Consider the following 27,354-nt stretch of genomic DNA (forward strand, 5'->3'; position numbering starts at 1 on the left):
CTGCCTCGGACGCTCGCTCTGTGCGAGAGTCCCGAACAAACTTTTGACGCCTTCACGGTCGCAACTGCGACAGAAGCCAGTATGTGTGCCACTATAGAGACGTAAACACAAACAAATTGTAAAGTTACGCCGTTGCCAAATATATCGCAACGTTTTTTGCGAGCACTACGTAATTTTCTAAAGCCCATTGCAGACTTAAGGAAAAACTGGACGGGCCCCTCCCACAAAGCTCTAGGCTTTTTTCCACTTTAGCGGAGCGAACGCTCGAGAGGAGGACACTATTGATTATGACGAGCAGGGAGCTTTGTGGGCTTGCCGTTTTTAATTTTCTTAACCTGCAACAGCGTTTGGCTTTAGGGGGGTCATGCAACTGGTAAAGGTAACGCGTAACCTCCGTTTTGCACGTCCGACAGCAGTGGACAGAGAAGCACGGTGTTCACAGGTTTTTCCTAGGCCCTTAACCATGTGTCCTGCCATAAACTACTCCATAAATTTGAGCGTATCCTCAACAATAACCAAGTTCTGGCATGGCTAGAAGATTGCCTGGTTAGTAGAGTCATGTGGAACGATACGACATTGGAGAACTTATGGATCACGTGGGGAGCACCTTGGGTGGGTGTTTCAGACCGACACACAGTAGCACCCCGCTGATACCTTTTAGCTTGATACATTTTCCCGGCTATTCCATTCGCGCATGCCGGTCCCATTGAACTTTCCACAAGGACATGAAAAAATTTATTATTTGTCGTCATCAATCCGAAATATGCTGCGGCTGATGCAAGTTCAGGTCGTAACATGCACTCCTAGGAGAGGCCTACTGATGCCCGTGCACTTTGAAAATGAGAAAAGAGCAAAACAGGATCTCAGACAACATGGGGAGGTTAAAAGAGAGGAAGCGGTCTACGCTGACGAGGTCGCCAAGGTCAAGGTCAAATGCTAGGCTCTGGCTTGCCTCTACCCATTTCCGCTTGCTGTGGCCTTCTCACCACTTTTATTACAAGAACAAAAGCTACAAGCTGGTCACGCAAACCAACACTTGATATGTACCGAGCTGAATTAGGATCGTCCGAGAACAGACTACCGCATTACCACCAAGTTTTGCATCGGGTCTACTCCATAGAAAAATATTAAAAAATCATACGTTGAAATCTGCTCTAGGCTGCATGTCCAAGTCGACAATGTCCATCTCCTTTCACTCCTGCGTTTTGAGATTTTTTTCTAGCACTTGTGCATAAAACACTGATAAATCTGACTGCCTGTTTTGTTACAAATGGACCCTATACGAATATCCCAGAAAGCTACTATGCACGAAGCAAGCAATGAATTATGGGAACGTCCTGTATGCTCCTCCTTGCTCATCATCTACCATGTGACACTGAAAGGAGCAAGAGAGAAAGACGGCAGCGCACGCTTGCCTGCCCTCATCTTCACGCCTGCATTTCCATTGACACTTCCGTCGTCTGCTATAGCCGGTTCTATAGAGCCAGTTCCCAGCATTCCTTTTGGCGTCACAAAGGGCACTGCACGCTTTGCGAAAGGTTTATTAGTGAGAGGGGATTGCAGGAACATGTGACATTGATGCCAGCTCATTTGATTTCAACTCTGATAGACTTCCAGTCACCCTTGCCATTTCAGACTACTCAAACTTGTGCTAGCAGACCAGAGTCATGCGGTTTAGAGAAGCTTGTTTTAGCGAAAGCCGTTTTACCAACCCCAGTTTATCGAATTCCTTTATAGAGAAACCCAGTTTAGAGAAAATGGCGATGAGCCTCCTTTTAGCGAATTCGGCCGCCACGAAGCGGCGTGTGCGGATAAGTCAGGTGAGTTAACATTTTTGTAATGAGCCGCCAGAGACTACCGCCGCGAAGCGGCGGGAGCGCAGTGGGGGGGCTTGGGTTAACACGCGCACAAGTGATACACGCTTGAAGTAGAAAGCCCTTTTTTAAATAGCATCCCCTTTGCTATAAATGGCATTTCTCTAAACTGAGGCTCTGCTTTCTCTAAACTGTGCTTCGATAAAATGTGCCCATTATCTAAAACGTGCTTCGATGAAATGGCATTCTATCAACCGTAGTAAACCCCTAGCAGACCGCTTCGCCCATTCAACCTCCTGTGTTAAAACTCAAAAAGAACAATAAATGGCAATGTGATGGCAGAACAAAAACAAATAAGTAGTACCTCTCCCTTGTTTTCAAAAAGGCTTAGATGTGTAGAACACTCAGGCCCGAGGTCTCCCTGCGAAAAACCACCCGGTTCAGCTCACACACGCAGGGATAACCCTGTGACACTCATTGTGCAAACCAACACCTGAAATGCTGCAAAATGTTAAGCGGCAACCACACTCCTCTCCAGAGCCTCCCACTGCAAAGGGCAGCAAAAGGAGTAGAAACAAAAAATGGGCCCTTTCTTTTTGAAAGAGTGAAGGTAGCAGACAAGAAAGTGCATCGCCTGCTCGCTATGCCTGTTGGGAGACGGCGCCACAACCTACATTCACTGCTAATTGAAATTCGGCCGTCTGCGAACACGTCTGCCATTGACTTCGGCAAGTTTGTTGGTCTAATTTTTTACATGAAGAGAATTACGCTTTGAAATTAACACGGTAAAATGTGCCAGATCAATGTGCAGGCACTGATTTTTCCGGCTTTTTTTACAGCGCAAGATTCATTGTATGCACCTTGTAGTTGTGCAAGCGTGACTGCACAAGAACGAGCTAGGAACCCTTTCAGTGACCTATAAAGGCCTACTTAGCACGACAATGCAATGCACACCAAGCCATGGATACACAATTAGGCATGCATGAATAGTGGATTTTGGGTTTCAAGCGAATTCACAGCGAATATCTAGCGGTTTTGGCCGAATATGCCAAGCTTCCACCTGTCCAGTTTTAAGCTACGTGAATTTTAATCAAACCGGTATATTTATGCCAACAGTAGGATGGCAAGTAAACAATGGATTTGACGTAAAATGATGCCTGTAAAGATTCCCAGCTATACTTAATCAAAAGGAATCGTAAATCTTTTTGCTATATGAAAGTATACTTTCTTCAATGTCGAATTTGAAGAAAAAAATTAATTGTGAACAATAAAATGCAGGTTGTCAACACATCTCTGCCCAACATATACTCTTGCATAATAGCTACAGTTTTAGACTAGCATAATAGCCACTTTAATTATAAAAATTTTACTGCAATGTAGATGTTAGCATTCACGAAGTTTACATTTCTTGTTAAATACACCAGGCACATGCATGCACCATCCTTCTTTGAAAGTGCTTTTTCTCCCAATCACGCGACTGCGATATCCATACTTTTATAAGCGTTTATGGCAGCAGGTTAGCTCGTTGCTTCTTACAGAGCACCAGTGCACTGCAGAGAAGCAACACCCGTGGAGCTCGCTTTCGTGGGTGTTGCTTGTTTGCAGCACACCGGTGCTCGGCAAGAAGCGTGCTCAACGGGGCTACTCTGCCGTGTTCAACACTTCAAGAAGTATGAACACCGCAGTTAATCTCGAAGTGAATGTCGAATGGCGTATTATTCAAAAACCGCTATTTGAGAATTTGAATATTTGCACCACGCTACACACTACACTATTCGCTGCGATGTACTGCTTCGCTGAGAAAATATCTCAAAATATGATTCGAGACCTAAACCGACATAGAGTGTGCATGCAGCGGTCAGATACGATTCTTGAAGATGTGCTTAAACCTTTATCCTAAAAAAAAAAAGGAAAAAAAAAAAAGAAGAAAGAAAGCGTGCAGCACCACATGCTTGTTTCCTTTTCTTTTCCTCATTTGTCAACCTTGCAAGTTGAGAAAGGAAGATATTAAGAGTGCTATTGTAGGCAGGAAATCAAGGTTGCATGCCAGGTTTCAAGAGGCCAACTCGGACGCACGAAAGAAGGAAGCTCTCCTGCGTTCGTGATAGACTGTCGTTGTGAGCGTCAACGAAAAGAAATATTTGGATTCCACCACAGTTTTTGATAACTGCCCCTTTCTACAAATGAACTGTTGAGGTGCCACTGTCACCGACATTTGAGGCTTGGGACAGGGTGAAGTGTCTTAAATTTGCGCAAGCCAAGCAACGAAGCAGTATGCAGCGAAGGAGCAGTATTTTCATCTTCTTAACTTACTGCCTTCCCAGCAGCCACTGGCGGAGCTTGTGGGCATGGGACCTAAACTGTCGAGCTGGAAAAAACAGATGTGCAGAGAGATCCCTGAGCTGCTGTCACGAGAAATGCCAGAGTGCAATCGTTTAGCCAATTCTACAATCGGATACAAGTTGAGAATGCGTCAGAAGCTCCACCTCCAGCGTGCACCTGTTGCATTCCGTCACACTTTGGCCGAGCGTGACCATGGGATTCCGAAACGTTACCGAAAGTAGAAATCTCGCACTGAAGACGGAGCTTATGGCCATTCTTAATTCGTATCCGACTACAAAAGGCGATCATCGAAACATTTGATGAATCGTTGAAAACCCATTTGTACTCTGGTGGAGCGCTCACGAAAAACTAAGAACAGTTTGCGTGAGAACATTGCAGGAGGGACCAGTCTATCTGCAGGGCCTCATTCACACAGCCGTCTTTCCACCCGGCGAGGGAAGAGGGTTTTCGGACCGGTTTGGTCCCTAAATCGCGCTGCCAAAGCCGAAAGGAGCCAAAGGATGATGTTTTACATCTGGTGGATTGTCAAAAGTTGGGCGACCATGGGCACGGCCGTGGGAGGGAGAACTGATAGTAACATGCCACAATGACGAAGCCAACAAAGCTCTTTACGGAAAAAAGCGGGAGTATGCGCTCATTGTTTGATGTTTACGGCTCTTCAACAGCGGTCGTACAGAGAATTGGATTTACCGCTGAGCTGCTGCTCAAAATGGTGAGACCGCATCAATTCCTTTACGACGGACGCAAATATGATTTTAAGGAAGAGCAGCCAAAGGCAGAAAATACGGTGGCTGATCATCGGGAAGAAATGTGGCGTAACTAGTGATTGATGTGAAACGTGCTCGCAGTTGGTCCTGTCATTTTCGTTTAGAGATGTAGAGACAAATAAAATGTTTTCAGACATGGAAGATCGTTGTCGTCGACCCAAACGCAAGCTCTAAGAAACAAAGAAGTCATGACGGCACTGATCGACGCAAATTGTCCGCTACATTTGGTGATCGGTAGTCATAAAGGGGGGGGGGGGGGGGGGGGGGTTATAAGATTGGTGGTAAGGATCAAGGGAAGTGTGAAATTGCGTTTGAAATTGGTGGGTTATACATAGCATTTCATGTTTTCGCAGTTCATTTCTCGTGAAATTTGGAGGGCGTTTTTCGAAGTTTATTTTTCCCTGCAAATTCAGGGTTTATCTATGTTTATTTTTGTTAGACTTCCAATTCTTTGAAATTCACAGTTTTTTCTACTGTGTTCCCAATTTTCTATAATTCAAAAACAATATAAATAAAGTTTGTGTATCATGACCCGTTGTCCCGAAGGAACCTTGACGAGCTGAAAGGCAAATTCCTTTTGTTAGTAGTTCGGGATTTCAAAAGAAACTGAAGTTGCATCTCCTTGTGCTCTCATAAAACTTACTTTGTAAAAGAGCGTCTTTATTTCTTTTTTTGCTTTTCATTTTGTTGTTGAGACCTCGAAATTCTGAGTTTTTTTTTTTTTTTTTTACAAATTTGAATCGACGGAAAATTTACCAACGAGTGTTTTTCGGATTTATCTGAAAACACGAAATTTAGTTATACAGTTATAAAGACTAACGGGGCACAAAAGTTCCAAGTATAATTTTAAAGAGGTGCAGAAAGGTTCTTGGGCTAGGTGGCGCAAGCTATCGCCCAAAATAGGGGGTACAGCCACCAGCATCCGTCCATCCATCCTTTCATGCAGCCGCCACCGGCACACGCCGGCAGCTCCGTCGCTTCTGGTTCGAACACTCCACCGTCCCGTTTTCGGCATGGCACCTTCCCTGCCAGCACTGGGGTCGGGCGAGAAAACGGCTGTGTGAATGAGGCCTAAGCTGACTCAAAAATGTAGAAGACCCTGGCACACAGGGCAGGTCATTAACTTTTCCAAGCCCGCAGGCCTTCTATCAGCTGCAGGACAGTTGGGCATTGAGGCACCCTAGTGTAAATATAGTAATTATCATAACCAGTAAATAATGTTTTACAAGACTGAACAGGACTGTTCACCTCAGCAAGTTAACGAGGGCATGGGTTTTGAAAATTTTCTATCTCGAGTCACTCCTATCTCTCGATTAGGAAGTTGAGGAATTTCTCCCAGTCTCAGCAATGATGCAAGAAAGCAGTGCACAAACCAACAGATATTGCAAACGATGATGCACATAGTGAGTTGAGTGCTCTGATAGGAAATTACGCAGTACAGTTCAATAATACACATGCTCGTGATTTTTTCGTAAATAGATTAGTTATGCAACAACGGATGGCTCCCGAATTTCCTCGAATGTCTCTTGCCCAAGCAGTGTTTTTCAAGTTTAAATTCAGCACCATTTTAGCCGACATGAGCCACCTATTAATGCATAACTATGAGCCAAACACCTGCTAGTTTACGTGCATTATAGTGTTGGTGAGGTCTGCGGGTTTCTGTACCGCGTTATTGCATCAATGTAGACCGGTAAGGGTTCATTGGTTGCCACTGAAGGCAGACAAAATTTCTCGAAATTGAGAAGTTTCGAGAACCCCTGAGCTAGGGTAGTATATAACCGCTAAAGTCTAGGCAAGTCCAGGCTGCTTAACACAGAAACAATCGACAAAACTCACTGATGGAGTATTCCGTGGGTGGTATTTTGATGATGTCTTCATGGAGCAGGAGCTGGAAATAAAAAGATAAAAAAATGTAGAGCCCTTCCACTTCACGTGAAGATGGAGGACCAGCGAAGCTGTTATTTTTACGATGTCTAGGACAATGCCTAGAGAACGACGTGTAGGAGGACCTCAAGGACGACTTCTAGGACAACCCTGAGGACGATGCCTAGAGGACGACGTGTAGGAGGACCTCAAGGACGACTTCTAGGATGACCTCGAGGACCACCACTTCTAGGACGACCTCGAGGACGACGCCTAGGATGACCTCAAGGACGACCTCGAGGACGACGTCTAGGACGACCTCAAGGACGCCGCCTAGAAGACGCCTTCTCGGACAACCTCGAGGACGATGTCTAGAACGACCTCGAGGACGACTTCTGGGACGACTTAGAGGACAATGCCTAGGACGACTACTTGGACGACCTCAAAGACGTCTTCTAGGACGACCTTAAGGATGATGCTTAGTGATGATAACAAGGGATCAGGACCTCACTATCAAGTAATGCCGAGGAAGGCTGACTCACGCTGGTCGCCCCCTCTTTTTATCTTTATTTATTCATACTTGTCACGACCAATGGGGAGTTTTCTGTCAACATCCGGGGCACATTTTTCCCCAGATACTAGCGCATAACAGCTTCGCTGTAAAAAGAATGTGAGGCCTCTGGTTGTTTACCTCCCCCCCCCAAACAGTTTTTCTCAGTGATGTCCACACTGCCAAACTTCCCCTTGTGTAGCCTTAGTCTGGGAAGGAAGGCAGACAAAAAAGCTATGCATAGAGGGACTGTGCATGCAGCATTCCACGACAGCCTTCTACGTCAAATGATATGTATGAATTACTTCAGGTGCAGGAGAAAGTGACAGAAATGTTCCCATTGCATTCCAGTCTACAGTACCTGAAAACATACTTTTAAAGAGCCTAGATTTGATTCCACTGGTGTACGTAAATGAATACACACTTGTAAAATGCAATAATTAAAACACATGCTAAACCAATGAAGGGCATCTGTCACGCCCCCGAAAGAACTGAGGATTAATTTCGACCCCGCGGGGATCTCTCGTCATGCAACCAAAGACTCTGGTTACATGGCGCTTTCTCTGCAATAGGCCTCGGTCAGATTCCAGGCACGTCGGCCGGATTCAAATCCGCCGTCCGGGGATCCGTAGGCCAGCACATTGCCTCGGAAGTGCCGAGGAGGCTATCAGAGTTTCCCCTTAATAAAGCTGGCGGTTGCAAGGTACCAGCAGCAACAAAGGCACGCTCACCGTTCGCGTGTCGGACGGCAATGCCTCGATCCTCCTGCCTTCTTCGAGGAGATCCCATTCGTCCTCGATGAGAGTCCGTCGCTGCCGCTCCCGCCTCAAACTGCTCCGGAGCTCCTCCACAGTTTCCTGGAGCTCCACACGGAGCCGTTCGCTTTCTGTCAACCTGCAAGCCCGTGTAAGTGCACCACCTTTAGCAATACGACCCTTTTCAAAAGCGCACATCCTCTAGTAGCCACTGCAAATATCATTAGAGTCCGCCGTTGTTTGGGTACATACTTTGAGCACATATTGCACATGAGGGTTGCGTCGGTGTTCGGCAAAGACTCGAGCCTAATCGCACGCTCCGTGTCCAACAAATGGCTATCACCAATGTAGCCCGATAGGGTCTTGAGAAGGGTCTATTAAGGGGCCGCCCTCCGTAAATCACTTGTCCCACCGACAAATCTTTGCGCAGCATTGTACGGCAGTTTATTAAAAGCCTCGGCTCTCTCGGCTCTGGCAAATCCCCGAGAGAAAAGCTGACTTTATGGAAGCTGCTACACTCAGGGCCTCAGCACAAAAAACACATGAACTGGAATGGCCTGCCTGAAGCCATTGTTTCGACACTAAACTTCAACTTGCTCCGTGAAGTGTTAACCCTGTTATTTAACTAAACAACTTTTTTATGTAATACCCTGACCCTCAGAGCTCTTAGAGAACTTATATAAGTAAATAAATAAATAAACAAACAAATGCAGGACCTGGGACCCTTTAAGCTCCAGGTTTGACTTGGTCGGCTCTTAACAGATTATCTTATTAAGGTACTGTTGACATCCCAGTAAATTGTTCCGAAACCAAGCCAAACTCTTTTATTGATCAGGCTGTAGATAAACAGTTAGCTATTTTTTGGGACCTGAAGAACTTCGTGAGAAGTGAGCAAGTGACGATTGGAACCAATGCAATTCGAACGGCCAATCTCGCAGGTTGGATCTCTGCATGCTGTGCAGGAAAAAGGACATGTGGGCATTGATCATGAAGTTGTTGCCTTGATCTCGAGGAAATCGGTGACCGGGTAAGTGGAAGCTCGCCACAGCCCCAAACTCGGCGACTCTTGTCACGAGAGTAAAAAGAGAAGACCAGTGTTTGGCCCTTACCTCTGGTGAAGGTCTGCCTGTTGGCTGTCATCCTCCAACTGAAATGCCAAAACAGTGGGTCTGATTCAGATCGATCGAACTGAGTGTTCGGTCATAACCTCAACAGAGAAGGACAAAAACCTGGAGAGACAGGTCAACAGCCTCAAAAGGGTGCAGTTACCTGTCTCATGCCATATTGTCATGAATGACAATTGATAAGGCGGTAAATAACGAAAGAAACTAAACGTTTAATGTGGCAAACTTGTGTCACAACAAAAGCAAAGGAGAATAGCAGAAGGCAACAGGAGAGTGTTGCAGGCGTCGTGAGTCGGCGTGAACGCATAGTCGAGCGCTGGCAAAAGAGTGACTCCGTACGGTACGACACGGCTTCTTTTGAGCCTTCCCTGGGAGCCTAGAACATTCTATCTCATTCGCTCTGTAAGTATACATTCTGAGCATGAACAAGCTACATTGCTCTCCAACGTTCTAGAATCTTCTGCTTACCTAAAGAAAAAAAAAAAAAAGACAAGCGGTGGCGGGATTCGAATCCCAGCACTGCGTGGGAGCCAAGCACGTACTAGGCTAGCTGCGCACGCGGCAGTATGTGTTTATATTTTTTCCAACAAAAGTCATTTTTCGAAATCATTTTGGAAGACGACTTCATAAAGGACAGTTTCACGTGGCATACCTCCGCCTTGAAATGTCGTCAAAATCCACGCTCGCTCGAGTTCTTTTGCATAGTGACCGACTGCACCAGATGTGGTAGTAGAAAGATAAAAGAGCACCAGCTGATACTCGATTCTCAAACTTAGTACTCTATCCTACCTCTTGGATTCTTTCATCGACGAAACAACTCGCCATGTTCCTGCCTTTTACCAACACCAGAAATAATGCTAGAGAACACAAACACCTACATGCAAAAGATGAGAGCAAGTGGTAATAATGCTTCGTAAGTCCGCTCACAAACTATGCACCAGAGGTGGAAAAGTATTTTGTGAAACTGCTACATAGTTACCGCTTTGGTATTAACTTGTACTCGCTAGGCATTTTACAAATTAGCTCGTGAGTCAATCTATAATTTTTTAAGGATAATGTTGGCCAACTAACCAGAAAGTGACCACTTTGATACCATATGATGCAAAGAGGTTCCTTAGCTTAACGACACAACTTACAAACTCGCTTCATCACCACACTCAACAGTGTCTCAGATAATGTGGCTTGGCATAGCACACGCAATCAAAAGTATGCACTGTTTGACCAGTGGTATGAATTTGACAGGGCAAATGGGTGAACTGGCAAAACATGGTCCCTGCCGAGAGGTTAGGGTATTGGTGGCCCAGCGTGTTAACGCAGCCCAGCTCGGGTGCGTGTAAAGTGAAAGATCGCAACGTAGAACCCAGGGATGTCGGGTTCAATCCCCACCCCTGCCCGCTTTGATCTGAATGAGCATAGTACTGGAGTGAGGTCGTGCATCAGTACTGTGCGATGCATGTTTCAAAGGAATGCTGAACCAAAATTGTATTTTAGAAAATGAGGCCACAGAACGGGACGCTACAAACTTCAAAATGTCACTCGTGCATCGATATCTCAAACGGATGGCCGTATTTTTGGAAAAGAAGGGCACGATCAAGCAAGGGCTACGACGTCACGATCCTCCTGGAACAGTTGAGAATGAGGGGAAGCGGCCTCGCTTCTATCCTCCTCACTTCGGTTCACCAGCTCGAGGGGACGAAGCAAAAGAGGAGAGGGAATGAGAATTGTAACGTCACGTGTCTCGTCGGACTTGTCGGCAGTGTTCAATTGTGCACTTTTTTTTCAGAACTATGGACATCCGTTAGAGATATCGCTGTAATAGCAATGTTTTTGGGTTTTGCATTGTCCCGCCTATCGCTCCAGCCTTATTCTGTGGGCTCCAAATTTCAGTTAGCGGTTGTACTGCACCGGCTAAATTTCTTGCCTACAGGGGAGACCACCAGACACTGACTAGGGCTGACTAACCTCCTGCTATCTAAACATGAAACATACGCACAATGCAATTAATTAAAGGTCCCGAAGTGAACACTCACGACGACGAAGTGGCTGTCCCTGCTGACTGGCAGCCGTGACTGGAGCCTCACCAGCTGGTCCTCCCTCTGCCGCAGGGCTTCCTGGGCATGGGACAGCTGGTGCCGAAGGCCGTTCCTCTCCTCCAATACCTGGCCAGGTGGGCAGGGAAAAAGACCGCTTACGATGAAAAGACTGCCTGTCTCTTTGGTATATCTAAAAGCACTTGAAATGCATAGCATTTAGGTCCCCTTTGCCTCGCTGAGCTGATGCTTTTCTGGCAAGTCGGGTGACACGAAAACGTGGCGTTGGGACATCATGGTGGAATGTGACATTTAGTGACATCAGAGTTTCGTGTGATGTCATAGTGACATGATGTCACAGTGTCACATAACCGCAGTGTCATGTGACACTCACGTCACATGATGTGATGTCGCAACGTCACGTGACCTTTCCACCTGATGTAACCATACCATGTAATGCTACGTCATGCGACATTTACACTACTGTGATGGTGACATCCCAGTGATGTCATTTGTAACACCATGATGCCAGTGACATTATTCTGACAACACTATGACATCACCACGACCAACTCTATAATGGGCGACCAGCTCACCTTCTCTTGCCCCAGCGCGCCACTTTTTGTTTTGCTTGTTTAGCTCTTTTTAGTTCGCCTAGTTCCCGCCGCTCCCCCTAGCGCTGCTTAGAATCTCCACTTTCCCTGCTGCATAGTACGCTCGGGAAGCCTGGGAAGGCTAGTACAAGCTGTCTTTTGGCACGCGCAAGCGTGGACGCGTGGTTTTTCTGGTTGTAAAATAGCTCAACGTCAATGGTAAAGTGGAACTCAATGACGGGCTGTGATGGTCCTCTGCTGTGTGCCGCTGTGCAAATCGAGCACGCGGACTTCGACGGGGGTCGCTTTCCACGAGTTCCTGGTGACGGAGATCCGGAACGACTGGCTGAAGAAAATCTCTTGCCAAGCAGAAGGCGAATCAGTTACCCACCAAACTATGTAGCATGAAGAGAAAATAGGTTCTCTTCATGTCCATAACACAAAATAGGTCGTGGTACATATAAGTTTACAGCGTCATCCTTTACACGCCATGTTGCCAATGTTGGACGCTGTATATAACCTTCCTCATTTTGAGCGTTTAGTTAAATATGCAGTGATGCTGATACACCTACGTACCGGATCAGCCGTTATTCATCGGAAGGAATGATGTTCACGTGTTAATGTTGCGAGCTCGCGAATTTCAGATGACGGGGAACTTGCTGACAGGGTGTATATTTTAATTATGAGCATGTTAGACGTCGTTTGTTTATCTGATACTGCCTACTGTATTCGTTACTGTTTTCGATTTAGTGCGTCACTAATAAAGAAGTTAGTTGTCTGTGTCCTAGTGAAAATGAAAGAATAATAGTAAATATACAGCTTGTCTCTCCTATTTTAACCATTGTTATGAATCCGCCTATTTTAATGGTCTATTTTAAACAGTTTTACACTTTTGCCTTTCCTACAGCATTATTTCAAGAGATTGAGTATATGTTTTTTCATGTATACAAGTTCATTACTGGCCTAGCAAAAAAATTTATGAGTGGAGAAGAGCCATACCCTAAAACCAAAACTGATATCTTTTTATAGAAATTTTGAGTATTTCTGGGTGTGCATTCTTTACAAAAGGTATCAAACTGAAGCCGGTCGTATTAAGTGGGAAAACACACTGTACGTCTGGCCGCGCTATAAGACTGGAAGCTATACTGATAAGCAATTACTCCCATTGCTCTGGCTTCACATAAATTAGCTCTTCTCAAAAGGGAAAAATAAATAACTTAATTAATAGACCGGCAATAGAAAGCGCTGTCGCTTTACTCTGTTTACAGAACATGTCAAGAAAGCTATGCGGTTGTCGACAGAAAAGGTTACAATCAAACTGATGGGTTTTATCAACACAATCGCCGCCCGTCGCGTATGACCGCGCGCGCATTTGGAGATGATACGCGGCGGCGCCTGGCGGATTTCGCTGTCCCCAGCCGTGGTCACGTGGTATTTTCCGGTGCGCGCGTTCCCATAGAGAGGGGAGAGCTGACCTGGTCGCCCTTTATAGAGTTGGTCGTGGACATCACATCACCATGATGTCATCAAGACTACATCCCACCAGAGCCATATATACAAAGACTTTGGCCATTCATTGGGAAGTATAGGAGTCAAAGGAGGAGATTCCATCGGCCAAAAGCATGCCGAGCGTGTTCCAGGGCGTCTTCACAAATTTGAATGCAGCCAACCAGAAACCGGAAATAATACCCTGGCGCTGGTCGCGAGAAAAGAAATTTATAAGAGCGTCAGAGTAACTCTTGGTGACGGAAAATATGGTGCACGTGATATTTCAATCAAGGTCATCCAAAATCATGGTGGAAGAGCCCAACTAGCGGAACGATTGACATAATCCGTATGCCAGGCGCCGAGGGCCGGGAATCTGCCATCGAAGCGGTCACACTTTGTCCAAACAAAACAGAGTTCGAGAGACCCATTAGTTTCTTAGATCTTTCTGCATGATCATTATCAAAACATCCCGTGCACTCTCTTTTCAACCATGAAGAGTAACTGCATTTAACTCTTTTGCACTTATTAAAACCACATATCTATGATTAAAACTGTTTCTCGCTACCACTGCTAGGGGATTCTTTTCGGTTTCTGGTCGGCCAAGAGAGCATGTCAAGCCCTCTTTCTGCGTCTGGTGCGCACCTTAGCTCTGCCTGCTCCACCCACTGACCAAACTCTGTTTATACACGGCTCTGCATCCCAGCACAGGCATGAGAATGCTAGGCGCTAGCCTTAAAAATGATATGCATTTGAAACCACAGCTGCATGCAAAGTTGCAAAGAAATGCACCCTAGTTGTGGAGTAGTACTGAAACACACACCAGGGGTTGGTCACTTCCACATAGGACACATGTGACACACAACTAACTGGCATTGCTTGGGTGTGCGCAAGCTGAACTATGCATAGTTGAGTCAGGCAGAGCAACAATTGGAATGTGTCAAAAGTGAATAGCAACATGTGTGTCAGTGGATGGCACTGATAATGCAACAGCTCACCTTGCTGAGGTCAACAGACATCTCTTCATTCCTAAGCCCCAGCTGGTGAAGGTTCCTCATGGTCTGGTCCAGTTCCAGACGCAGCCTGTCGACCTCCGGGGCCTCCAGGCCCTTGCCTGCTTCCTTGTTCTCCTCGAAGCCCTTGATGTAGCTCCTCCAGTTCTGCACTTGCTGGCTGAGGGCCCGATTGTCCTTGGTCATCTGCTCAAGCTGACCCCTCAGCTCCAGCTTGGCTTCAAGTGCTTCCTCGTGCTTGGTCTTCAAAACCTGCAGCTCGGCTGACAGGGTCTCGGCAGCTTCCTTAAGGTGCTCCTCGATGTGCTTCAGCTGCTTTTTCTCCTGGTTCCACTTGCTCTCCTTGGCTCGAGAATGCTCCACCAGGGACTCATACCGCCGGGAGAGTTCCTCTATCTCAACCCGGTTCGCTGGTGCCTCCGAAATTCTCGCTGTACCCCCAGTGCCCTCAGTGACACGTTCCATCGAGGTTCCCACTTCTTGGTTTGGCGCCTGCACCAGACGTTCTTCAGCCTTGAGATGCTTGTCCTTGAAGAGGTGAAAGCGCTCCTGCAACTGCTGGTTTGCTTGCCGCAGCTCTTGCAGCTCCTGCAAAGTTTTTTGTCCCACTGCACCCTGCTGCTCCTCGAAGACTGCGAGAGCTTGTCTGGCAGTCGCCCACTCTTCCGTGAGCTGTGCGCACCTTTCCTCCAGATGGCGCTTCTCTTGTGCTGCCACATGGAACTCTTCCTGCAGGTCCCTGTGCCTGTATACAATCTGGTTATACTTCTCCTGCAGCTGGGAGTAGTCTGTCTTCAGCGCTGAGAGTGCTGCCTCACACTTGGCTGCTTCATCCAGTACCCTGCGGTGCTCGTTCTCCAACTCCTTGGTGGCCTTGACGTGCTGTTCGTGCTGAGTCTTCAGCTCCTCCTCAAGGCAATGCCGTGCCTTCTTCAGGTTCTCTGCCAGCTGCTGAAAGTTTTCGTTGTCGCTGACAAGCATCTCAGCTTGCTCCTTCAGGCTGGAAAGCTCTGAACGCAAAAAGTTGGCTTCGATTTCTAGCTTTCCGTTGTGTTCAAGCAGACTGCTGACTCTCTCGTCCAATCTTGAGCACTCTGCTTCTGCCTTCTCCGCTCTTTCGAAGGTCTGCTGCAGATGCTGAACGACAGTTTCGGTATGGTCATTTCGTGACAAAGTTTCAACTTCTTCCTGGAGGGCACGACACTTTTCTTCAAGATGAGATACCTCAGTCTTCTTTTGTTGATGAATTTGTTCAAGGTCTCCGTTAACTTTCTGAAGAGAGCTCAGCTGCTCCTCAAGTCTACTGTTCTTCTCCCTGAAGAGCTTTAGCTTCATCATCATTTTCTCAAACTTGAGCTTAGTAGCAGAAAGTTCTTTTTGTAAGTCCTTTGTGCTGTCATTTGAACCAAAAGACTCTGTTTTCAGCATTGCCATTTCTTCTTTTAACTGAGAGACTTGATTAAGCAATTCTTTTTTCTCTGCATGCACTTCTACTTGTTCCTTCTCGGTAATGAAGCCTTCGTCTGATTCTGTCTGCGACGAAATGTGACACTTGAAAACATTTTCTTTCTCTTTCAAAGTCTCCGCCAACTCTTCAAATCTCTGCTGCCAGTGGCGACTTTCATCAGACAAACATTTAATTTTTTCACTCGCATCTTCACAAGATGACTTCCACTGCTGACTTTCTTGAGTGAGAAGCTCGTTCCTAACTTTCAAGGATGTGACCTGTTCCTGTAGCACTGCCAGGAGCCAGTTCAAGTCTTCCAGCTGACTTGATTTAAGAGACACTGCAGCTTCTGATGACTGGTTGGTGTGCTCAATGATGCTCCGGACAAACGCCCCAAGATCTTGTAATGGCCGCTGGTACCGGTCCTCTAAGGACTGATAGTTTTGCTGAAGCAGATTGAACTGCTCTTCTTTTTCAGCAAGCTGGTTTTCCAGGGCCTCTCTCTTGCGTTTTGCGTTTTCCAGTAGCTTCTTGAGGTACTCAAAGGCACTGAACTCTCGTCTTTCAGAATCATTCTCAACTACCGGCAAGTCCTCGCCACATTCTTGAAGAAGTACATCCTGCAAGATGCAGTACTCGGCAGAAAACCTTTCGAGCTCAAGCTGACATGCTTCAAACTTCTCCTTCAAAGTGTCTGCTTCCTCCACCTTGGCATCTACAAGCTCCAGCTGCTTTGCCAAGTCCCCACTTAGCGACACCAGCTGGGTTTGCAATGCTTCGAACTCCTGAGACTTGGCTTGAGAAAATTCAGCTTGCTGTGCTTGCATCTCCCCCAGGAGAGCCGAAGCTGCCTCACACTCGCTCTGAAGGGCCTGCTCACGGCCAAAGCTCGCTTCGATATTTCTCTCGTGCTCCAAAGACATTCGCTGCATTTCTGCCTTTGCCAATGCCAATTCTGAAAGCAGGCCTTGTCCCTCTTCGGAGCGAGATGCCAGTAGGCTCTTGTTTTCCTCTGACAGCCTCTCCAGCTCTGTCTCAGCTTGCGCAAGCTTGGATTTGAGTAGTTCGATGTCTTCTACAGATGCCACTGCTTTTTTACTTTGTAGCTCTTCCACCTGGGTCTGTGAAAAACTGAGAGCAATCTCAGCAGATTTGAGCCTCTCCAGCAGATCCTCCTGGAGTGCTCTCTCCTCGGAAATCCTCTCCAATGAAACTGCCAAGTCTGTCTTTGCCGCAGCGCATTCCTCCCGCAGTTTTGCGATCTCTTCAGATGCTAGCGCCAGCTGATCGTCACGGTCTTGCATTTTATGGAGCAATTCCTTGGCCGCCAGTTTCTCACTCGAAAGTGCCTCGACCATCTGCTGTAAGTCCGTCTGCAGCGAGTTGTTGTGCGCTTTCACTGCATCTAGTTCTTTAGTTTTGTCTTCCAAGATCCTTAATTTCAGCCTCAGCTCACCTCTCGACTTCTTGAATGCCACTTTCAGTTTTTTAAGTTCATCTCCTGTCTCAAGGGTTCCTTCCGACTGAGGACTTTTTGTCGAGCCTTGGAGTTTCTGTGTTTCTTGAGGGCTTGATTTCAGCTGCATCTCTGCTGTTTCCAACGACCTCTTCACAGTCTCGAGCTCTTTCAGAAGCTTTTTAGTGTCCTCTTCTTGGCTCGACAGTACAGACTTCAGTTTTTCCACTTCTGCTTTCTTTAACTCAAGTTCCTTAGAGAGCTCTTCGCTCTGCGACATCTGCACGTCACCTTCACCTTTCTTCTGGCTGTCCTTGGAAGCACCCTGAAGTTTTGCCGCACTTTGAACCAGAACTTCTTCCATTACTGCAGCTGTTTCATGCCTCTTCTCATTGTCTGCTGCATGCTTCAGGGCATCAAGTCTGGCCTCAGCAGCCTTGCGGTATCCTCGAGCCTCTGCCAACTGAACCTCTGCCTCCTGGTAAAGGTCTTCAAATCTCTGGAGCCGATCAACTTCTCCGTTCAGCTTTTGCAGCTGCTCTTTGAGTTCTTTCACCTGCTTGTCATGTCCTTGGGCAGACTCCTCGGCATGAGCCGAGGCCAGTACAAGCTGGTTCTTGATGGAAGCATTCTCCTGATGAAGGCACTCAAGCTTTGTCTCCAGGTCTTGGATGGAATGTTCGTTGTCAGCCATTTTTGTCATATAGTTGGCGACCTCTGACTCTAGCTTCATGTTTGCATCTGAGAACTCCCTCAATTGCTGGTCGTGGTTCTGAACCATGTTCTCTATCTCTGCTGAGAACATGGCCAGCTGTTCTTTCACCTTTACATTTTCCTGATGGGATGCTTCCAGCTGTCCCTGAAGATCTTTGATGAGTGTTTGCTTTTCACTGAGCTGAGTGGTGAAGCTTGCCACCTCGGCCTTATTTATTTATTATTTATTTCAAAATACTGCGACCTCGATGAGGTCATCGCAGGAGTGGAGAGAAAACATACATATACTTTCAAAAAGACAATCGATTAAAGATGTACACACCCTACAAACAAAACTTAGAAAACCTTGAAAATGCAATATCAAAAGATTACAAAAACAATCACATACACTTCAAGTACAGATTCCAGGCACCATACCAGAACACCTACTGTATTTCTAACACAAACTTGTCAAAATCGAGACAACGAATGGATCCATTTATGTTATTCCAGTTTTCTATCGTTCTAGGAAAAAAAGAATATTTAAAACAGTTAAGGTGGGCTCTGTATGGTACAAGATTTAATGGATGGAAGCTTCTAGTGCGTGATTCAGTAACAAAACTAACATATTTTTCTCGATTAAGTGTACAGTTATTATTCACTATTTTATGCAGGAGCTTGAGCCGTTCTACAGCGCGTCTAGAATCAAGAGGCGTAAGTCCTATGTCAGTCATGGCAGATGTAGGAGAAAAATTGCGGTCATATCTATTACAAATAAATCTAGCTGCCTTTGATTGTATTGCGTCAATCTGCTTTATATCACCTTTTAGATGGGGATCCCACACCACACAACCGTACTCTAAGATAGGTCTAATCAAGGTCTTGTACGCCGTTATTTTAACTTCCCTAGTTGAAGATTTTAAAGTTCTCTTGACGTATCCTAGCCTTTGCAGAGCACGAGAACAAATAGAACTGATGTGCTTATCCCATTTGAGACTAGGCGTGAAAAAAATACCCAAATACTTGTATTCGTGAACTTGACGCAGATTTATATTACGAGTACCATAGCTAAAAACAGACGGTTCCTTCTTATTAGTAAATGACATAACTACAGATTTCTCAAAATTAATTTCCATCTGCCACTTTTTACTCCAATTCAAAAACTGTTCAAAAGAGTCATTTAGTAAGGCATGGTCATCTACCGAGTTGATTTCGTTGTACAAAACGCAATCATCTGCATAGAGGCGAATTTTAACTTGAAGACCATTTGCAACGTCATTAATATAAAGTAAAAACAAAAGAGGACCTAAAACTGATCCCTGTGGGACACCGGAACTAACTGAGACATTGCTAGAATGAACATCCCTGTATGAAACAAACTGTGATCTATTTTTTAGGTAATCTTCAATCCAATTAACTAATGACGTATTATTTAATATCGCTTGTAATTTCTGAAGAAGCTTATGATGTGGTACCTTATCAAAAGCCTTAGAATAATCTACAAAGATGGCATCAAGTTGTACTCTTTTATCTAAAGCTAAAGCTATGTCGTGAGTGAATTCAAGAAGTTGGGTTGAGGTGGAGTAACCACGACGAAAACCATGCTGTTGAGGGCAAAGAATAAAATTAGTCTCGAGGTACTCAGATATCTGTTTATAGACAATATGTTCCAAAAGTTTGCATGAAGACGATGTGAGCGAAATGGGTCTGTAGTTTGTGACCACCTGTTTGTTGCCTGACTTGAACAAGGGGATAATTTTAGCCGACTTCCATGACTGAGGCACTGTTGCAGATAGAAATAGATGTTGAGGCTGGCCTCGACATCACGCAGTTCCTTCAGCTGCTGGTCACGTGTGCCAACCATGTTCTCTGATTCTGTTGAGAACATGGCCAACTGTTCTTTCATCCTTACATTTTCCTGATGGGATGCTTCAAGCTGTTCCTGAAGATCTTTGACAAGAGCTTTCTTTTTACCGAGTTCAGCGGTGAGGCTTGCCACCTCGGCCCTGAGGCTGGCCTCGACATCCAGCAGTTCTTTCAGCTGCTGGTCATGAGCGCCAACCAGGCTCTCGATTTCAGCAGACACCAGCCCAAGATGCTCCTTTGTTTTCACATTCTCGTGTCTTAATTTCTTCACCTCATCCTCAAGGGCAAGAAGATGACTATTCTTCTCTGAAATTTCTTCTGCATGGTTGGCTGCTTCAGTGTCGTTCTTCACTCTCAAGTCCTGGTAGCGACTCTTCATATCTTCTAGCTCAGCCCTAAGTAAGCCAATCACCTCGGCCAATCTGTCCAACTCTTCTTGAGCCGTACCCGATTGACTTCTCAGCTTTTCAAGTGTGCTAGCCATGGATTCTTTCTCCTGTTGCAATCTTGTAGCCTCTTCTACCAGAGCGCTCCCTGACTCTATCGCTGTCTTCAGTTTCTGTTCGTGTTCTTCAGCTTTCCCGGCGGCATCTTCGAGTTTACTGGAAGTGGCAACCAACTCTGCTTTAGTGGCTTCCAATTCAGATCTCAGTTTGTTTACCATGTGATCTTGTTCGGTTAGAGTTGTCTCCAATTCGGCAACCTTGGAATCGGCAATATTCACCTTCAGTTCGAGATCTTGCTTCACGTCGTTCAGCTCTTTGCATGACTCTTGTAGAACCTGAAGATCCCTTGAAAGCTCTTCGTTGCTCTCCATTAAGGTTTTCAGATCTTCTGTCGCCTTCTGAAGATTCGCCTCTTTAACTTTGATTGCTTTTGATGCTTCAGTCAATCTCTCCGCAAGGCTCTCAACTCGTGCATTCAGGTTTCTGTTGATTTCTTTGGACTCTTGCAGTTTTGTCGACCGAGCAGCAACGTCCTCCTTCAAGCTAACCACAAGTGCATCGCGCTCTTCAAGTGCAACCTTCATAAGCGACAGCTCTCCCGTTCTCAACTCAAGCTCCTTCGACATTTCCGACAACTTGATGGCGATGTCTGACTGCTGCAATTCTGCGCTGTCTCTCAGCGATTGTAGCTCCGCGTCTTTTGACCCCAAAACAACTTGAAGGGAATCTAGCTGGCTTGCCTTCGTTGCAACTAACTCCTTGAGATTTGCCACTGCCTCAGAAAGACTGTCTTTTTCTGAATTCACTCTTTTCAGCTCTTCTTGCTTCTTTGTCTGCTCCAAATGCAGACTGCTGACCTCTTTTGCCAGCTGCTCACTGAGCTCTTTGAAGCTCGTGCAAGCCTGCGCCGTGGCTTCGCTCTCCTTCTGGTTCTCAGCAAGGATAATGCGCGTCTCCTTCAACTCTTCTGTGGTCCTATCAAGCAGGGCCTTACACAAGCTGTGTTCCTCTGTTACATTGCAGCATGTTTCGGCCATCTCTTCTAGCTGTCTTTTGGATTCGGCGTTGCTGTTGTCATACTGTTTCTGCAGTTCCTCAAGCTGCCCGAGAACAAATTCTTCTTTCTGTTTCCAGTCCTCATTCTGTTTCAACAGCCCGTCCAGTTTGTCTTCCATTTCAGAGAGTTTGAGGGATAGCTCTTGTTTCTCCTGGTTCGCCCTCTCTAGCTCTTTGCAAGCGTCCACTTTCTCGGCTCGTAGTCTGCTGAGCTCGTCAACCATTTCTTTCTCTCTTTGCTGGCCCGTTTGCTGTGCTTCGCACAACTTGCACTCAAGTTCCTTAATGGTCTTTGACAGCATGCCGCTCCTTGCTTCCAGCACCTCCTTCTCTTGCTTGACATCCTCTGTGCATCGAAGCGAGTTGGTCAGCCGCTCTGACAGTTCGGCCTTTTCGGCTTCTGCAACACCGAGCTGTTCTTTTAGGAAAGTGCATGCATCTTCCAGTTTGACCACTGCAGCCTGAGAATTCTCAAGGTCTGCGACGACTGTACTCAGCGAGAGTTCTAGCTGTTTGCGCTCATCTTGAGCCTTTTGCAGTCCATTCTCGACTTCCTTCAGTTGCTTGTCGACAGAATCTTTCTCAGCCGTCATTGTTTCCAAGCTGCTTCTAAGGTCCATCAACTCTGCCTGCAACCTCGAAGATGTCTGTGCACTTGCCCCCAAGCTCTGTTGAAGAGAAGTAATCTCTGAATCCGCTTTCTGAACAGCCATGCTCAACTGCTCCCGCAACGTCGAGACATCCTGTTCTTTGTCCTGTAGCTGCTGTGTCAGCTCAGCAATCTGAGCCTCAGCGGCTGCTTTCCTTGATGCAAAGTCTCGCGTGGTTTCTTCCATTTGAGTGCACTTTGAATCGAGAGCATGCTGAACACTCTCTAGCAGTTGACACTTCTCTTCCAGCTGTGACTGCAAAACAGACACCTCTTTTTCGAGATCACTGCTTTGTTCGAGTAACGTCTTGAACTTCACTTCTGTCTTCTTCTTGGAATTCGAGAGAGCTTTCTTGAGCCGACCCACGTCGTCGCGTGCTTCTGTGAGTGCTGCCTTTTCTTGTGTCAATGCAAGCTCTCGTTCCTCAAGCTGCGTCTTCATGCTTATGACCTCAGATGCCAATTCAGCAATCTTAGATTCTTTCGCTGCAATCTCCATTCTCAGACCACTTCTCTCAACCGTGAGAAGTTTAATCTGGGAAGCAATGTCTTCATTGTTAAGCTTCTGAGTTCTGGTGATTGTAGCCAGATCCTCGTTAAGTGTGTTCCACTTGTGTGTCAATTCTTCAAGAGAAGAGACCGCAAGCGACTCAAGACAGGCATCGACCTTTGCCAGACGACTCTTAGCGGATTCAGCTTCTTCTAAAGCGTTATCCAAACTCTCTACTTTTCCGGTGAGTTCTTTATTTCGAGTGTCGAGTTCGGCCACTTTCTCACAATACTTTTTTACCTCTAGGCTGCTCGCTCGCCTAAGCTCCTCCCAGGCTACGTTGACTTCGCCGAGAGTAGATACGCCTAGCGATTCCAGTGTGCTTTGGATTTCCCGCTCCCTCGCTGACAGTGTCGCCTCCAGAGTGGCATGTTTATTTTCTGCCTCCGCGAGGCTAGCTTTCAAGGCAGTCAAGGTGTCAGAAAGCATGTCTGCATCCCTCGTCTTGCTCTCCAGGGCTTGCTGTGCATCGTCAAGCACAAGCTTAAGCTTCTCAAGTTGCTCCGATTTTCTCTTCAGCTCGATGAGAGAGTCTCGATGGGTCGTGTCTAACTCTTCGATCTTGGCCATGTTGGCTTCAATCTGGTCGTGCGCTTCTCGAGAATGTTTTTCTGCTGCCCTCAAGCTCTCGTTGAGACTCTCTGACATGTTGTGCAGGGCGTCATTGAGCCTTTCGACTTCTTCCGATTTAGTCCTGACTTCGGCAGCGTGCGTCCCCTTCAACTTCGTGGCCTCCGTTCTCTCGACTTCCAGCTCGCTAAGCGTGCGCTGCAGCGTTTCTGCGAGTTCGTCTGCTCGTGCCGTTGCTGACTTGGCTTCAGCCTCGGCTTGGGCGAGGGCCTCCCCAAGCCGAGCTGCATGTCCGACGTCTTCCTCGTGCTGCGAGACCAACCTGCGGACCTCTTCTTCCAGCGCGGTTTTCAGCTCTTGTTCCAGGAGGGGTGCAGCGCCCGTCTTCAGTACCTCCAGCTCTTGCTGAAGCGACTGCATCTTGCGTTCTTCAACTAGAACACAGAGAGAAGAGGGAAGCTGTAACGCACTTGCCGCTTCCACAAGAATCTCTCCCCCACAAAAGAGGCCCAGAACACTCCACAATGCTGCTCAGAGAGGCATGTTCAAAATACTTCCGTCTGGAGAGAAACGAAAGGTGGCAATGGTATGTGGTAGAAACATCCTGAAAGCTAATGACCATGTGGGCAATCGAAAACTCTGCAGATGACATCATGACCGATTCCGCCAATAGCGAGATGTGGCAGTATTGGGTGGTTGCTTTTTGTTGTCTTCTCATGTTCATTAATATTTTCAGGGCAAATGGTTATCATATTCAAATGCACGGGAAAATAAAGTGACATGGGAAGTCAACTCTAACTCGTTTTCTTTGAGAACTTCTTCAGCCTCCCTTTACGGTAATTGTGCACTGAAGAAGCTTTTCACTTTGACCTCCTAAGGCTCTAGTTTGAACTATATGCTTCAAAGATTCCAAAAAATGTAAAGGTTCATACAGGCAAACCCGACTACAACGTACTTGGCTACAGCGAGTTAGCCCTTATATCGAACACGCGAAAATGTTTTATCGATATGCATGCAAAATATATCTTGCATAACGAACTACACAATGGATATATAACATTTCTAGAGTCTACCAGCAAACAAGCGAGCTCTGGCACTTCTGGCGTTCGGCTTCTTTGCAATGCAGACGGAAATTCCTCCCCTCAGTTACACTTTGTCATGCCCTAGCACTTTAGCACCCTATCAGGTTCCAGATTTCGTAACAACCGCAGCGCTTTTCAGCCACTCGACTCTGTGATGTTACCAGTGGTTTTGGAACAGAGAGAATTTGCGTGCGCACGCAGTCGATGCGTTGCAGACCGAGCCTCGGCAAAGCAAACTTTGCTTCCGTAGGCCTCCTGCAGCTTGCCATTTTGTTCTGCAATCGGGTGTGGCTCACAAATCAAAAGGACAACGAAGTAGCGGTGTGCTCTTCAGCTATCAGACAGAGTGGACGTCGTTACTGGATAATACGCCGAAACAACACTGACAAAACAAAGAAAGATTTGGACAGAACGTGGCATAACTTTCAAACTGAATGACTTATTCAGGAAAACGTAGAAATAAAAATAGAAACCAGTGCTGGCAGAACACTAAGATAAGGTGTAAACACACCTCCTATGAAACCAGCCTTACTGGTTCCGCATATAGTGAAATTCTTTGTCGGACAATAACATTTGCCACATCAAACATGGTGAAAAGATTTCGGACGTTGCCGCCGCCTTCAAGGTTTCTGGGAGAATGTTAGAGGACAACTCCGGTCGGAAACCAAACCAAAATAAATTACTGGTATCGCTTTAGCGGCACGAAATATGATCACAGCCGAAATGGTACACCAAAAAGCTAAGCCGCGTACTGCAGTGAACCCGATTTTAAATATGCGACTAGCTGCGCTTTAGCGGGCGGCAAGGTCAAGGAACACTGGTGCAGCACCCTACTGATGTCATGTCGCGATGGAGCTGCGGCTGATTGGTTGTACCGCGCACCACAGCACCCTTGTGATGTCATGTCATGGCCGTACGGCTGATAAACAGTGTTACCATCCGTCTAGCAGATAGTTTTGGTTTCGTCGTAGACGCCCGAAACCAAACTTTGAGTCGTGATATTTTAAAACTACACACAATATCGAAAAAAAAAATTCCTTGTAATTAAGGGGATTGCTTTAGCTGAAAACAGTCGTCATCACAAATAAGAAGATATTGACTAGAGTTGCCCCTTAAGCATCCTCGGCGTACAAAGAACAAATTGTAAAAATTTGTTATAAGTGGGTCTTGCTGTAACAAATTATTGGGTATATCAAACGACACCGGGCATTTTATACAGTTCGAAGTAAACAGGTTTGACTATATTGTACATTCCCCACTTTGATATAAAGAAAGAGAACTGAATATGTGACTTTTGACAAGAGACATGTTGAGAGGAGGAGGAGGAGCATGGAATAATTACTATTTAGTGAAGCTTAGCGAAATGTGCTTCATCATGCCGAGAGCCTGGTAACCAACCATAGGGGATATCTCAGCAAGGTCACAATGAGTCTGCTTGTTCATGTCAGCTTGAAGAGATGTCCCCCACAGTTGGTCTATAGGATTTCGGTGTGAATCAAACAAGATTCACGATGCCCTGCTAATCCTTCCTGGACCTTCCTCCTCTGCTACACTCTCATCAAAAGTACCACCTGGATTGCTTTTTGTTTTTATTGAAGCATGGCACAGGCACCAACGAGTCCTGGATTTCCTGAATCTTTGGAGTAGCATGCAGATCCAATTAGAGTCAAAAAAGAACAAAGTGAGAAACCTCTTCAGTGCACCTTTGAAGAGCTACTGACGCCTTGCGAGAAGCACTGTAGTCTATCCTTGAGCACACGGTGCAACACTAGCGAAGCAACAATGAATAAAAAAAAGAAGTCTCACTCTCTTTCTGCTCTTCCAACTCTGCGGCCCGCATCTCAAGTGAGATTTTCTCCTCCTGTGCCTCCTTGAGCTGCCTTTCTAGCTCTGCAATGGCAGCCTCCTTCTGAGCCATCTCCTCCAGTTTGGAGGCTACGGAAAGTGGGAGGGCAATCACAGGAGATCTTGTTAGCTATCACAGATCCTCCATTTGGATTGCATCACAGTGTCATACCAGTGAGTGCAATCGTTCTTAATTAAAGAAGAGCTCTGGCGGTTTCTTGAGCTACCCACACTATACTACCAACTACAATTTCAAAATTCCCGGGATTTACTCTTCTAGGCATGCTATCCCTCAATTCAAAATAGTTGTTTAAGAAAACGATCCATAAAGGTGATGCCAAAAGAAACATTTAAATGTTACTGCGGTTCCCAGTGGGGTGACGTCACATGCTGTAATACTTTCAGGTTGAGCACGCAATCTAAAAAGCACAGTATGCTTAAATTTTTTTTTTTTTTTGTTCTGCAGGAGCGAGTTTTTTCAGCATTAATTTCACACCATCAAGCCCGTGGAGAACAAGTGAAACTGGCCAAATTACATCTGTCATCACATTTTCAGTGCTTCCAGTAGATCCCTTTAGTTCAAAAGGACAGGCAAAAACCAATGTAAAAACTTCAGTAACAATGAAAAAAAAATATTTTGACCTATAATCTGAATAACTAGTTCAGCCGTGTCCATTGATGTGTCGAACCAGCCTCGAAGCAAACCAGCAACCATCAAAATTTTACCGGAGCCTTTTTATAAACGTACCTAACCTCCAATGAAAGCTCCCCAACAATGCCATCTTCTACATAGACATTATCCATAACATTCTTAAAGCCCCGGAACAGCACCAGTGATTCTAGATTGCCATGTCTGCGATCCACCGCTTCCGATTCCCACGTTGTGAGAGTTTGTGGCGGGTGTCCGCGTGTTTATCGCTCATTTCTAGTCGAAGTTTTCTGCCACATCCCGAAAGATTGCCCGTCCTATATCATATCAGTTTTCATTTCTCTTTACCATGGGAGGGCATTCATCCAGTATCTTATGATAATACCAGTGGAAGGTGATGTAACCAACATGGACGTCCAACCTCCAGGACACACTGAAATGGTCATCTTCAGCCTCAGCAGATAACCGTCTCCCTTGCGTGCAATTATTCCTTGCTAAAAGTAGCCCGTCATGAGTGAGACTGCCATTCGTAGCCTAACCCCCACTTAGCCTCCTCTGAGCAGAAAGTCAAAGAAATCGATATATTAAAGGCCGACCACCGGTCTCAAAATTCTGCAAGGCAGAAGATCCTCCTCACCATGGGAGAGGAGGAAACAGGCAACGGGGGACAGGGTAGAAAGCGGGGAGAAAAGTGGAAAGTGCAAACTG

At 46.1% G+C, this 27,354-nt stretch overlaps 1 protein-coding gene across 1 annotated transcript in view; it reads right to left on the reverse strand.

Annotated features, from left to right (window-relative positions):
• The window catches only part of LOC8042664 (golgin subfamily B member 1), a 41,514-nt gene that overhangs the window by 739 nt on the left and 13,421 nt on the right, over positions 1 to 27,354 (reverse strand). Inside the window, exons 9-17 of the mRNA XM_029975518.4 lie at positions 25,959 to 26,087; positions 19,741 to 23,504; positions 14,323 to 18,165; positions 11,247 to 11,375; positions 9,202 to 9,239; positions 8,069 to 8,231; positions 6,761 to 6,812; positions 4,128 to 4,182; positions 2,179 to 2,235 (exon numbers count right to left, since the gene is read on the reverse strand). Coding sequence (XP_029831378.2) covers positions 2,202 to 2,235; positions 4,128 to 4,182; positions 6,761 to 6,812; positions 8,069 to 8,231; positions 9,202 to 9,239; positions 11,247 to 11,375; positions 14,323 to 18,165; positions 19,741 to 23,504; positions 25,959 to 26,087 — 8,207 coding nt within the window. The 3' untranslated portion in view covers positions 2,179 to 2,201. The remainder of the gene's footprint in view (positions 1 to 2,178; positions 2,236 to 4,127; positions 4,183 to 6,760; positions 6,813 to 8,068; positions 8,232 to 9,201; positions 9,240 to 11,246; positions 11,376 to 14,322; positions 18,166 to 19,740; positions 23,505 to 25,958; positions 26,088 to 27,354) is intronic.

The sequence above is a fragment of the Ixodes scapularis genome, unplaced genomic scaffold (genome assembly GCF_016920785.2).
Source record: "Ixodes scapularis isolate PalLabHiFi unplaced genomic scaffold, ASM1692078v2 PGA_scaffold4__175_contigs__length_147842914, whole genome shotgun sequence".
Classification (NCBI taxonomy): Eukaryota; Metazoa; Arthropoda; class Arachnida; order Ixodida; family Ixodidae; genus Ixodes; species Ixodes scapularis.